This window comes from Pristiophorus japonicus, chromosome 13, assembly GCF_044704955.1.
Source record: "Pristiophorus japonicus isolate sPriJap1 chromosome 13, sPriJap1.hap1, whole genome shotgun sequence".
In the NCBI taxonomy this organism is placed as follows: Eukaryota; Metazoa; Chordata; class Chondrichthyes; family Pristiophoridae; genus Pristiophorus; species Pristiophorus japonicus.
The window spans coordinates 186,971,729-186,985,405 of record NC_091989.1 but is presented as its reverse complement, the minus strand read 5'-3'; the positions used below and the strand labels follow the sequence as shown (position 1 = coordinate 186,985,405).

The window sequence follows — 13,677 nt, the reverse complement described above, 5'->3', positions numbered from 1 at the left end:
AACACCAGTCAGTGTACAGATATCTCCCTGAGGGAGAGGGACTGAGAGACAGCTGTCAGTGTACAGATATCACCCTGAGGGAGAGGAAATGAGGGACACCAGTCAGTTTACAGATATCTCCCTGAAGGAGAGGGACTGAGAGACACCAGTCGGTGTACAGATATCTCCCTGAGGGAGAGGGATTGAGAGACACCAGTCAGTGTACAGATATCTCCCTGAGGGCGAGGGACTGAGAGACACCAGTCTGTGTACAGATATCTCCCTGAGGGAGAGTGATTGAGAGACACCAGTCAGTGTACAGATATCACCCAGAGGGGGAGGGACTGAGAGAATCCAGTCAATGTAAACATTTTTTCCTGAGGGAAAGGGACTGAGAGACACCAGTCAATGTACAGATATCTCCCTGAGGGAGAGGGACCGAGAGACACCAGTCAGTGTACAGATATCACCCTGAGGGAGTGGGACTGAGAGACACCATTCAGTGTACAGATATCTCCCTGAGGGAGTGGGACTGAGAGACACCAGTCAGTATCCAATATTTCCCTGAGGGAGAGGGACTGTGTGACACCCGTCAGTGTTCAGATATCTCCCTGAGGGAGAGGAACTGAGAGACACCAATCAGTGTGCAGAAATCTCCCAGAGGGAGTGGGACTGAGAGACACCAGTCAGTGTACAGATATCTCCCTGAGGGAGAGGGACTGAGAGACACCATTCAATTTCCAGACATCTCCCTGAGGAAGAGGGACTGACAGACACCAGTCAGTATACAGATATCACCCTGAGGGAGTGGGACTGAGAGACACCAGTCAGTGTACAGATATCTCCCTGAGGGAGTGGGACTGAAAGACACCAGTCAGTATCCAATATTTCCCTGAGGGAGAGGGACTGTGTGACACCCGTCAGTGTTCAGATATCTCCCTGAGGGAGAGGGACTGAGAGACACCAATCAGTGTGCAGAAATCTCCCAGAGGGAGTGGGACTGAGAGACACCAGTCAGTGTACAGATATCTCCCTGAGGGAGAGGGACTGAGAGACACCAGTCAATGTACAGGTATCTCCCTGAGGGAGGGGGACCGAGAGACACCAGTCAGTGTACAGATATCTCCCTGAGTGAGCGGGATTGAGAGACACCAGTCAGTGTGCAGATATCTCCCTGAGGGAGAGGGACTGAGAGACACCAGTCAGTGTACTGATAACCCCCTGAGGGAAAGGGACTGGGAGAAACCAGTCAGTGTACAGATATTTTCATGAGGGAGAGGGACTGTGAGACACCAGTCAGTGTGCAGAAATCTCCCAGAGGGAGTGGGACTGAGAGACACCAGTTAGTGTAGAGATATCTCCCTGAGGAAGAGGGACTGACAGACACCCGTCAGTGTACAGATATCATCCTGAGGGAGTGGGACTGAGAGACACCAGTCAGTGTACAGATATCTCCCTGAGGGAGAGGGACTGAGAGACACCAGTCAGTGTACAGATATCACTCTGAGGGAGAGGGACTGAGGGACACCAGTCAGTGTACAGATATCTTCCTGAGGGAGATTGACTGAGTGACACCAGTCAATGTACAGATATCCCCCTGAGTGATAGGGATTGACAGACACCAATCAGTGTACAGATATCACCGTGAGGGAGAGGGGCCTGAGAGACACCAATCAGTGTACAGATATCTCCCTGAGTGATAGGGATTGTCAGACACCAATCAGTGTACAGATATCACCCTGAGGGAGAGGGGCCTGAGAGACACCAGTCAGTGTACAGATATCACTCTGAGGGAGAGGGACTGTGGGACATCGGTCAGTGTACAGATATCTCCCTGAGGGAGAGGGACTGAGTGACACCAGTCAGTGTACAGATATCTCCCTGATCCCTGAGGGAGAGGGACTGAGAGACACCAGTCAGTGGATAGACATCTTCCTGAGGGAGAGGCAGTAAGAGACATCAGTCAGTGTACAGATCTCTCCCTGAGTGGAAGGACCGAGAGACACAAGTCAGTCTACAGTTATGTCCCTGAGTGAGTGGGACTGAGAGACACCAGCCAGTGTACAGATATCTTCCTGAGGGAGAGGGACTGAGAAACACCAGTCAGTGTACAGATATCTCCCTGAGGGAGAGGGACTGAGAGACAGCTGTCAGTGTACAGATATCACCCTTGTGGAGAGGGACTGAGGGACACCAGTCAATTTACAGATATCTCCCTGAGGCAGAGGGACTGAGAGACACCAGTCGGTGTGCAGATATTTCTTCGAAAGAGAGGGACTGAGAGACACCAATCAGTGTACAGATATCTCCCTGAGTGAGTGGGACTGAGAGACACCAGCCAGTGTGCAGATATCTCCCTGAGGGAGAGGGACTGAGAGACACCAGTCAGTGTACAGATATGTCCCTGAGGGAGTGGGACTGAGAGACACCAGTCAGTGTACAGATATGTCCCTGAGGGAGAGGGACCGAGAGACACCAGTCAGTGTACAGATATGTCCCTGAGGGAGTGGGACTGAGAGAGACCATTCAATTTCCAGACATCTCCCTGAGGAAGAGGGATTGACAGACACCAGTCAGTATACAGATATCACCCTGAGGAAGTGGGACTGAGAGACACCATTCAGTGTACAGATATCTCCCTGAGGGAGAGGGACTGAAAGACACCAGTCAGTATCCAATATTTCCCTGAGGGAGAGGGACTGTGTGACACCCGTCAGTGTTCAGATATCTTCCTGAGGGAGAGGGACTGAGAGACACCAATCAGTGTGCAGAAATCTCCCAGAGGGAGTGGGACTGAGAGACACCAGTCAGTGTACAGATATCTCCCTGAGGGAGAGGGACTGAGAGACACCAGTCAGTGTGCAGATATCTCCCTGAGGGAGAGGGACTGAGAGACACCAGTCAGTGTACTGATAACCCCCTGAGGGAAAGGGACTGGGAGAAACCAGTCAGTGTACAGATATTTTCATGAGGGAGAGGGACTGTGAGACACCAGTCAGTGTACAGAAATCTCCCAGAGGGAGTGGGACTGAGAGACACCAGTTAGTGTAGAGATATCTCCCTGAGGAAGAGGGACTGACAGACACCCGTCAGTGTACAGATATCACCCTGAGAGAGTGGGACTGAGAGACACCAGTCAGTGTACAAATATCTCCCTGAGGGAGAGGGACTGAGAGACACCAGTCAGTGTACAGATATCACTCTGATGGAGAGGGACTGAGGGACACCAGTCAGTGTACAGATATCTCCCTGAGGGAGAGGGACTGAGAGACACCATTCAATTTCCAGACATCTCCCTGAGGAAGAGGGACTGACAGACACCAGTCAGTATACAGATATCACCCTGAGGTAGTGGGACTGAGAGACACCATTCAGTGTACAGATATCTCCCTGAGGGAGAGGGACTGAGTGACACCAGTCAGTTTACAGATATCTCCCTGATCCCTGAGGGAGAGGGACTGAGAGACACCAGTCAGTGGATAGACATCTTCCTGAGGGAGAGGCAGTAAGAGACATCAGTCAGTGTACAGATCTCTCCCTGAGTGGAAGGACCGAGAGACACAAGTCAGTCTACAGTTATGTCCCTGAGTGAGTGGGACTGAGAGACACCAGCCAGTGTACAGATATCTTCCTGAGGGAGAGGGACTGAGAAACACCAGTCAGTGTACAGATATCACCCTTGTGGAGAGGGACTGAGGGACACCAGTCAATTTACAGATATCTCCCTGAGGCAGAGGGACTGAGAGACACCAGTCGGTGTGCAGATATTTCTTCGAAAGAGAGGGACTGAGAGACACCAATCAGTGTACAGATATCTCCCTGAGTGAGTGGGACTGAGAGACACCAGCCAGTGTACAGATATCTTCCTGAGGGAGAGGGACTGAGAAACACCAGTCAGTGTACAGATATCACCCTTGTGGAGAGGGACTGAGGGACACCAGTCAATTTACAGATATCTCCCTGAGGCAGAGGGACTGAGAGACACCAGTCGGTGTGCAGATATTTCTTCGAAAGAGAGGGACTGAGAGACACCAATCAGTGTACAGATATCTCCCTGAGTGAGTGGGACTGAGAGACACCAGCCAGTGTGCAGATATCTCCCTGAGGGAGAGGGACTGAGAGACATCAGTCAGTGTACAGATATGTCCCTGAGGGAGTGGGACTGAGAGACACCAGTCAGTGTACAGATATGTCCCTGAGGGAGAGGGACCGAGAGACACCAGTCAGTGTACAGATATGTCCCTGAGGGAGTGGGACTGAGAGACACCAGTCAGTATACAGATATCACCCTGAGGGAGTGGGACTGAGAGACACCATTCAGTGTACAGATATCTCCCTGAGGGAGTGGGACTGAGAGACACCAGTCAGTATCCAATATTTCCCTGAGGGAGAGGGACTGTGTGACACCCGTCAGTGTTCAGATATCTCCCTGAGGGAGAGGGACTGAGAGACACCAATCAGTGTGCAGAAATCTCCCAGAGGGAGTGGGACTGAGAGACACCAGTCAGTGTACAGATATCTCCCTGAGGGAGAGGGACTGAGAGACACCATTCAATTTCCAGACATCTCCCTGAGGAAGAGGGACTGACAGACACCAGTCAGTATACAGATATCACCCTGAGGTAGTGGGACTGAGAGACACCATTCAGTGTACAGATATCTCCCTGAGGCAGAGGGACTGAGAGACACCAGTCGGTGTGCAGATATTTCTTCGAAAGAGAGGGACTGAGAGACACCAATCAGTGTACAGATATCTCCCTGAGTGAGTGGGACTGAGAGACACCAGCCAGTGTGCAGATATCTCCCTGAGGGAGAGGGACTGAGAGACACCAGTCAGTGTACAGATATGTCCCTGAGGGAGTGGGACTGAGAGACACCAGTCAGTGTACAGATATGTCCCTGAGGGAGAGGGACCGAGAGACACCAGTCAGTGTACAGATATGTCCCTGAGGGAGTGGGACTGAGAGACACCAGTCAGTATACAGATATCACCCTGAGGGAGTGGGACTGAGAGACACCATTCAGTGTACAGATATCTCCCTGAGGGAGTGGGACTGAGAGACACCAGTCAGTATCCAATATTTCCCTGAGGGAGAAGGACTGTGTGACACCCGTCAGTGTTCAGATATCTCCCTGAGGGAGAGGGACCGAGAGACACCAGTCAGTGTACAGATATGTCCCTGAGGGAGTGGGACTGAGAGACACCAGTCAGTATACAGATATCACCCTGAGGGAGTGGGACTGAGAGACACCATTCAGTGTACAGATATCTCCCTGAGGGAGTGGGACTGAGAGACACCAGTCAGTATCCAATATTTCCCTGAGGGAGAAGGACTGTGTGACACCCGTCAGTGTTCAGATATCTCCCTGAGGGAGAGGGACTGAGAGACACCAATCAGTGTGCAGAAATCTCCCAGAGGGAGTGGGACTGAGAGACACCAGTCAGTGTACAGATATCTCCCTGAGGGAGAGGGACTGAGAGACACCATTCAATTTCCAGACATCTCCCTGAGGAAGAGGGACTGACAGACACCAGTCAGTATACAGATATCACCCTGAGGGAGTGGGACTGAGAGACACCATTCAGTGTACAGATATCTACTTAGGGAGTGGGACTGAGAGACATCAGTCAGTATCCAATATTTCCCTGAGGGAGAGGGACTGTGTGACACCCGTCAGTGTTCAGATATCTCCCTGAGGGAGAGGGACTGAGAGACACCAATCAGTGTGCAGAAATCTCCCAGAGGGAGTGGGACTGAGAGACACCAGTCAGTGTACAGATATCTCCCTGAGGGAGAGGGACTGAGAGACACCAGTCAATGTACAGGTATCTCCCTGAGGGAGGGGGACCGAGAGACACCAGTCAGTGTACAGATATGTCCCTGAGGGAGTGGCACTGAGAGACACCAGTCAGTATCCAATATTTCCCTGAGGGAGAGGGACTGTGTGACACCCGTCAGTGTACAGATATCTCCCTGAGGGAGAGGGACTGAGAGACACCAGTCAGTGTAATGATATCTCCCTGAGGGAAAGGGACTGAGAGACACCAGTCAGTGTACTGATAACCCCCTGAGGGAAAGGGACTGGGAGACACCAGTCAGTGTACAGATATTTTCATGAGGGAGAGGGACTGTGAGACACCAGTCAGTGTACAGAAATCTCCCAGAGGGAGTGGGACTGAGAGACACCAGTCAGTGTAGAGATATCTCCCTGAGGAAGAGGGACTGACAGACACCCGTAAGTGTACAGATATCACCCTGAGGGAGTGGGACTGAGAGACACCAGTCAGTGTACAGATATCTCCCTGAGGGAGAGGGACTGAGAGACACCAGTCAGTGTACAGATATCACTCTGATGGAGAGGGACTGAGGGACACCAGTCAGTGTACAGATATCTCCCTGAGGGAGAGGGACTGAGAGACACCAGTCAGTGTGCAGATATCACTCTGAGGGAGAGGGACTGAGGGACACCAGTCAGTGTACAGATATCTTCCTGAGGGAGATTGACTGAGTGACACCAGTCAATGTACAGATATCCCCCTGAGTGATAGGGATTGACAGACACCAATCAGTGTACAGATATCACCGTGAGGGAGAGGGGCCTGAGAGACACCAATCAGTGTACAGATATCTCCCTGAGTGATAGGGATTGACAGACACCAATCAGTGTACAGATATCACCCTGAGGGAGAGGGGCCTGAGAGACACCAGTCAGTGTACAGATATCACTCTGAGGGAGAGGGACTGTGTGACATCAGTCAGTGTACAGATATCTCCCTGAGGGAGAGGGACTGAGTGACACCAGTCAGTGTACAGATATCTCCCTGAGGGAGAGGGACTGAGAGACACCAGTCAGTGGATAGACATCTTCCTGAGGGAGAGGCAGTAAGAGACATCAGTCAGTGTTCAGATCTCTCCCTGAGTGGAAGGACCGAGAGACACAAGTCAGTCTACAGTTATGTCCCTGAGGGAGAGGGACTGAGAAACACCAGTCAGTCTACAGATATCTCCCTGAGGGAGAGGGACTGAGAGACAGCTGTCAGTGTACAGATATCACCCTTATGGAGAGGGACTGAGGGACACCAGTCAATTTACAGATATCTCCCTGAGGCAGAGGGACTGAGAGACACCAGTCGGTGTGCAGATATTTCTTCGAAAGAGAGGGACTGAGAGACACCAATCATTGTACAGATATCTCCCTGAGTGAGTGGGACTGAGAGACACCAGCCAGTGTGCAGATATCTCCCTGAGGGAGAGGGACTGAAAGACTCCAGTCAGTGTACAGAGTGCCCCCTGAGGGAGAGGGTCTGAGAGACACCAGTCAGTGTACAGATATCTCCCTGAGGGAGAGGGGACTGAGAGACACCAGTCAGTGTACAGATATGTCCCTGAGGGAGAGGGACTGAGAGACACCAGTCAGTATTCAGTTATCTCCCTGAGGGAGAGGGAACTGAGAGACAGCAGTCAATGTACAGATATCTACCTGAGGGAGAGGGAACTGAGAGACACCAGTCAGTGTACAGATATCTCCCTGAGGGAGAGGGACTGAGAGACACCAGTCAGTATACAGATGAGAGAGTGGGATCTCGTGCGGTAGCTGAGCAGTACTCGGGACAGGCGGGTTTGGAGTGAGCCTTGTGCGACTTGTTTAAGGCTCTGTTTGATTGTTTGTACTGCCCGCTCTGCCTGCCCATTGGAGGCTGGTTTAAACGGGACCGAGGTGACATGTTTGTTCCCATTGCGAGTCATGAATTCTTTAAATTCGGCACTGGTGAAACATGGCCCGTTGTCACTGACAAGTATGTCAGGCAGGCCGTGGGTGCCAAACATGGCTCTCAGGCTTTCAATGGTGGCGGTGCTTCCCGACATTATTTCACATTCAATCCATTTTGAAAAAGCATCCACCACCACCAGGAACATTTTACCGAGAAACGGGCCCACATAGTCGACATGGATCCTTGACCATGGTCTGGAGGGCCAGGACCACAAACTTAGTGGTGCCTCTCTGGGCACGTTGCTCAACTGAGCACATACGCTGCATTGCCATACACAGTACTCTAAGTCAGAGTCGATACTGGGCCACCACACGTGGGATCTGGTTATCGCTTTCATCATTACTATACCCGGGTGTGTGCTGTGGAGATCTGAGATAAACGTCTCCCTGCCCTTTTTGGGTAGCACTACGCGGTTACCCCACAACAGGCAGTCTGCCTGAATGGACAGCTCGTCCTTTCACCACTGGAATGGTTTGATTAGCTCTTGCATTTCAATGGGGATGCTGGCCCAGCTCCCATGCAGTACACAGTTTGTTATTAGGGACAGCAGAGGATCTTGGCTTGTCCAAGTCCTAATCTGGTGGGCCATGACAAGTGATTTATCATTTTCAAATGCTTCCATGACCATCAACAAGTCTGCGGGCTGCGCCAACATCAACAAGTTTGCAGGCTGTGCCATTTCCACCCCCGTGGTGGGCAGTGGTAGTCGACTGAGAGCATCCGCACAGTTCTCGGTGCCTGGCCTGTGGCGGATTGTATAGTTATACGCTGATCGCGCGAGTGCCCACCTTTGTATGCAGGTTGAGGCATTAGTATTTATCGCCTTGTTTTCAGCGAAGAGGGATATGAAGGGCTTATGATCGGTTTCCAGCTCAAATTTGTGGCTAAACAGGTACTGATGCATTTTCTTTACCCCGAACACACACACTAATGCCTCTTTCTCAATCATGCAGTAGGCTCTCTCGGCCTTAGACAAGCTCCTGGAAGCATAGGCGACAGGTTGCAACTTCCCCGCAACGTTAGCTTGTTGTAATACACACCCGACTCCGTACGACGACGCATCACATGCTAGCACGAGTCTTTTACACGGGTTTTACAATACCAGCAGCTTGTTGGAGCATAAAATGTTTCTGGCTTTCTCAAAAGCAATTACTTGGTTTTTTTACCCGTACCCAGTTCTCACCTTTACACAATAACACATGTAGGGGCTCTAAGAGGGTGCTTAATCCCGGTAGGAAGTTACCAAAATAGTTGAGGAGTCCCAGGAACGACCGCTGCTCCGTGACGTTCTATGGCCTGGGCACGTTCCTGATAGCCTCTGTCTTGGCGTCTGTGGGCCGAATGCCTTCTGCTGTGATCTTTCTCCCCAAAAACTCCACTTCTGTTACCATGAAGACGCATTTCGACCTCTTCAGCCTCAGCCCTACGTGATCCAGTCGCTGGAGGACCTCCTCCAGGTTTTGTCGGTGCTCGACGGTGACCCAACCCGTGACCAGTATGTCGTCCTGAAAAACCACTGTGTGTGGTACCGACTTGAGTAGGCTCTCCATTTTTCTCTGGAAGATCGCTGCAGCTGACAGAATTGTAGATGAACAGTCCCTTGTGCGTGTTGATGCAGGTGAGGCCCTTCGAAGACTCCTCCAGCTCCTGCGTCATGTAGACCGAAGTCAGGTCGAGCTTGGAGAACGTCTTGCCTCCTGCCAGCATTGCAAATAGGTCGTCTGCCTTAGGTCGTGGGAAACGATTAATAGTTACTTTATAATCGCCGCAAATCCTGACTGTGCCAGTACTTTTGAGTACTGGAACAATCGGGCTGGCCCACTCGCTGAATTCCACTGGGGATGCCATCACGTTGCAGCCTGTCCAGCTCGATTTCCACACTCTCCCTCTTCATGTGAGGTACCGCTCGCGCCTTGTGGTGAATGGATCATGCCTCTGGGACCAAGTGGATCCGCACCTTCGCCCCGGAAATGTTTCCAATGCCAGGCTCAAAAAGGGAAGGAAATTTGCTAAGAACCTGGGTACATGAGGCCTCATCGACATGTGATAGCGCTCAGATGTCATCCCAGTTCCAGTGGATTTTGCCCAGCCAGCTCCTTCCAAGCAGTGTGGGGCCATCGCCCGGGACAACCCAGAGTGGCAGTTCATGCACCGTGCCCTCGTAGGTGACCTTGACCATGGCGCTGCCCAGGACAGTGATAAACTCTTTGGTGTACATTGTCAGTTTCGTGTGGATGGTGCTCAGGGCTGATCTGAGTGCCTTGTTGCACTCAAACATCTTTTTATTCATGATGGATTGGTTAGCGCCAGTTCCATGGTAAGCCATTCAATTTTACATTTAGCATTATAGGTGGACATTTCATCAAAAATGTGTGCACCCCGCGTACTTCAGCAACTGCCTCCTCTCTCTGAGGTTCGGAATTGCTTTGATCCACCATGGACTGATCTTCCTCTGCCACGTGGTGGTTAGCAGGTTTTGCAGAGCTTGCAGCTCGTCTGCAAACTCGTTGGAGGTGCCCCATTGTTCCACAGCTCTTGCAAACATACCCTTTGAAATGGCATGAATAGGCTGAATGGAAGCCTCCACAACACCAACAAGGTGTGAATTGCCTTGCATTCATCCTTTGTTGGGGAATCTGAGTCATCTGGGTCACCTGAGGCCTGCTGGCAGTTGCAGACTCATGGTTTCTGCCCTGTACATTTCTGCTCGCAAACACAGTTCTAGTTAATTTATGAACATTGCTAGCATTTGTGTGCTGATAGATTTGTTTGTTGTTATCATTGGTGGACATAAACGCCTGTGCTGTCACAATGGCCTTACTGAGGGTCGGTGTCTCTACAGTCAAAAGTTTTCGTAGGATGCTCTCGTGGCCAATGCCCAGTACAAAAAAGTCTCTGAGCATTTGCTCCAGGTAGCCATCAAACTCACATTATCCTGCAAGTCGCCTTAGCTCGGCGATGTAGCTCGCCACTTCCTGACCTTCAGATCACTGGCACATGTAGAACCGATACCTCGCCATCAGCGCGCTCTCCCTCAGGTTAAGATGCTCCCGAACCACTATACACAGCTCCTCATACGACTTATCTGTGGGTTTCACTGGAGCCAGAAGATTCTTCATGAGGCTGTAGGTCGGTGCCCCGCAGACTGTGAGGAGGTCGCTCTCCTTTTTGCAGCGTTTCCTTCTCCGTTCAGGTCGTTAGCTACAAAGTACTGGTCTAGCCGTTCGACATAGGCTTCCCAGTCCTCACCCTCCGAGAACTTCTCCAGGATACACACAGTTTGCTGCATCTTTGCGTTGGATTCGTATACTCGTTGCCAGTTATTGTGTTCCGAACACAGATGAGACTGCACACAAGGAGGTTAAAGTAACAGTGACCTCAGTCTTTATTAAGACGCTCCAGAGTGAGGAACAGGCCTTAGGGGCCGGCTTATATACAGTGCTCCCAAGGGATGCTGAGATCCCTTGGGACTTCAGGGGATGCGCTCCCTGGTGGCGGAACATGGGAGTGCATGCTTTACAGATACACAACACATACCATTTGCCTTCTTCACTGCCTGCTGTACCTGCATGCCAACTTTCAATGACTGATGTACCATGATACCCAGGTCTCGTTGCACCTCCCCTTTTCCTAATCTACAGCCATTCAGATAATATTCTGCCTTCGTGTTTTTGCCCCCAAAGTGGATAACCTCACATTTATCCACATTATACTGCATCTGCCATGTATTTGCCCACTCGCCTAACCTGTCCAAGTCACCCTGCAGCCTCATAGCGTCCTCCTCACAGCTCACACCACCACCCAGCTTCGTGTCATCTGCAAACTTGGAGATATTACACTCAACTCCTTCATCTAAATCATTGATGTATATTGTAAAGAGCTGCCATCCTCACACAGTCCGGCCTACACGTGACTCCAGTCCCACACCAATGTGGTGGACCCTGAGCTGCCCCGTGACGCGGCCTAGCGAGCCTTTCCGTTGTAGGAAACGGGCCACCCCGACCTTCTCGGGACAACTCGGGACGGACAACGGCCTCGGCAACGGTGCCCATGTCCCCAGAAGGTAAACCGAGAGACACCTCGATTATATACTGACCGGGCGTTGTCTGTCCCAGAGCCTCGACAATAAGGGAGCAAACTTACTCCTTTTTATAGTCTCGTTATCGCAGGTGAGGGGGGGGTTTAAACACAATCAGCGACCCCTCACTACCCCGTCACGACCCCTCACCGACCCCTCCCCACCCCGACCCCTCCCCACCCCGACCTCTCACCTCCCCGACCCGACCTCTCACCTCCCCGACCCCTCACCGACACGATCCCCTCACCGACCCCTCCCCGCCCCGACCTCTCACCTCCCCGACCCCTCCCCACCCCGACCCCTCCCCGCCCCGACCCCTCCCCACCCCGACCCCTCACCTCCCCGACCCCTCCCCACCCCGACCCCTCCCCGCCCCGACCTCTCACCTCCCCGCCCCGACCCCTCACCCCCCCGTGGGGGAAATTACCCCCCGGGCCGTGAGGCTGGCGGATATCCGCTCTCGGAGCGCTCCGTAAAGGGGCCGCCATGTTTTCCTGTCGGCCGACTCTCGGGTCGGCTCAGGGATGGCGGCCCGAGTGTGGTCCATGCCGCCATCATACAGCCCGCGCTCCGCCTTGGGCGCTGGGCTACCGGCCCGGTCCCACGCTGCTCTGGGGGCCCAGTGGGGGCCATCAGAGGCCTTGCAGAGTAAGCAGCGACCCTGCCCCTTTAATGTACGGGGGAGGGGCATCAAACCACCACAGCCCGACACGGAGCATCCGCGTATCGTGTCCTTCAGCGCCTCAGTTACCGCACGGTTACCACCCGGTTATGGCCCCGGTCACCACCCTGCATACCGTCCCGATTACCCCGGTTACCGCCCCAGTTACAGCTCCGGTTACTGCCCCGCTTACCCCGGTTACCACCCCGGTTACTGCCCCATTTACCCTGGTTACCGCCCCGGTTACTCCGGTTACCGCCCCAGTTACCGCCGCGGTTACCGCCCCGGTTACTCCGATTACCACCCTGGTTACCACCCCAGTTACCGCCCCGGTTACTGTCCTGGTTACTGCCCCACTTACCTCAGTTACCACCCCGGTTACCGCCCCGGTTACTCATGTTACCGCCCCAGTTACCGCCCCGGTTACTGCCCCACTTACCCCGGTTAACGCCTCGGTTACTGCCCCACTTACCACGGTTACTGCCCCGGTTACTGCCCCACTTACCGCCCCGGTTACTGCCCCACTTACCCCGGTTACCACCCCGGTTACCGCCCCCGATGGACGTGGAGTACGTGAGATTGCGCTCTGCTTCCTTCGAGGGGCAGTGAGGATAATTCCGCGGTGGGGGCGGGACTTCTGCACTGGGCACTAAACGTCGCGGCCCCGGAAGGTTCCGCCCACAATCAGGGCGCGGGGTAATTTCCCCCCTCAGTGTTACATGGGTCTGGGTGTTGGGACAGACACTCCTCACCATTGTGTGAGGAAACCCTTTCTGTCAGTCTGTGAGGGGAGGGGGCCGGGTCTTTGGGCACAGAGTGTTTAGGAACAGAACACGGGCAGTAAGGGAGGCAGTCGGCCTTTTGTAAACTGAAGCTGCTCAGTCAGTGGGCAGCCCAGTGCTGCTCGAAGGGTCAATAAAGGCAGGGACTGCGGGGAGAGAGGTTGGGCAGAGGAGTTGTGTCTGAATCCAGATTACCTGCCCAATGGCTGGGAGCATGGTGTATCCTTTATCTTGTGTCTCACTCACTGTAAGTTCTACACACTCAATTAGGCAATTATATAAAGTGACCAGATAATCTGTTTCAGTGACATTGGTTGTGGGATAAACATTGGGCCCAGGACACCGGGAAAACTCCCAGCTCTTCTCCCAACATAGTGCCGTGGGATTCTTCACATATTCACAA

General features: G+C 52.7%; 1 gene segment (V, D, J or C); it reads right to left on the bottom strand.

Moving 5' to 3' along the window:
- LOC139278226 (Ig heavy chain C region, secreted form-like) overlaps nt 1-11,805 on the bottom strand; it is a 76,464-nt gene extending 64,659 nt beyond the window's left edge. The window contains 1 exon segment of the C gene segment in view: nt 11,757-11,805. Within this exon segment, the coding sequence occupies nt 11,757-11,805 (49 nt within the window).
- Nucleotides 11,806-13,677: the final 1,872 nt, after the last annotated feature.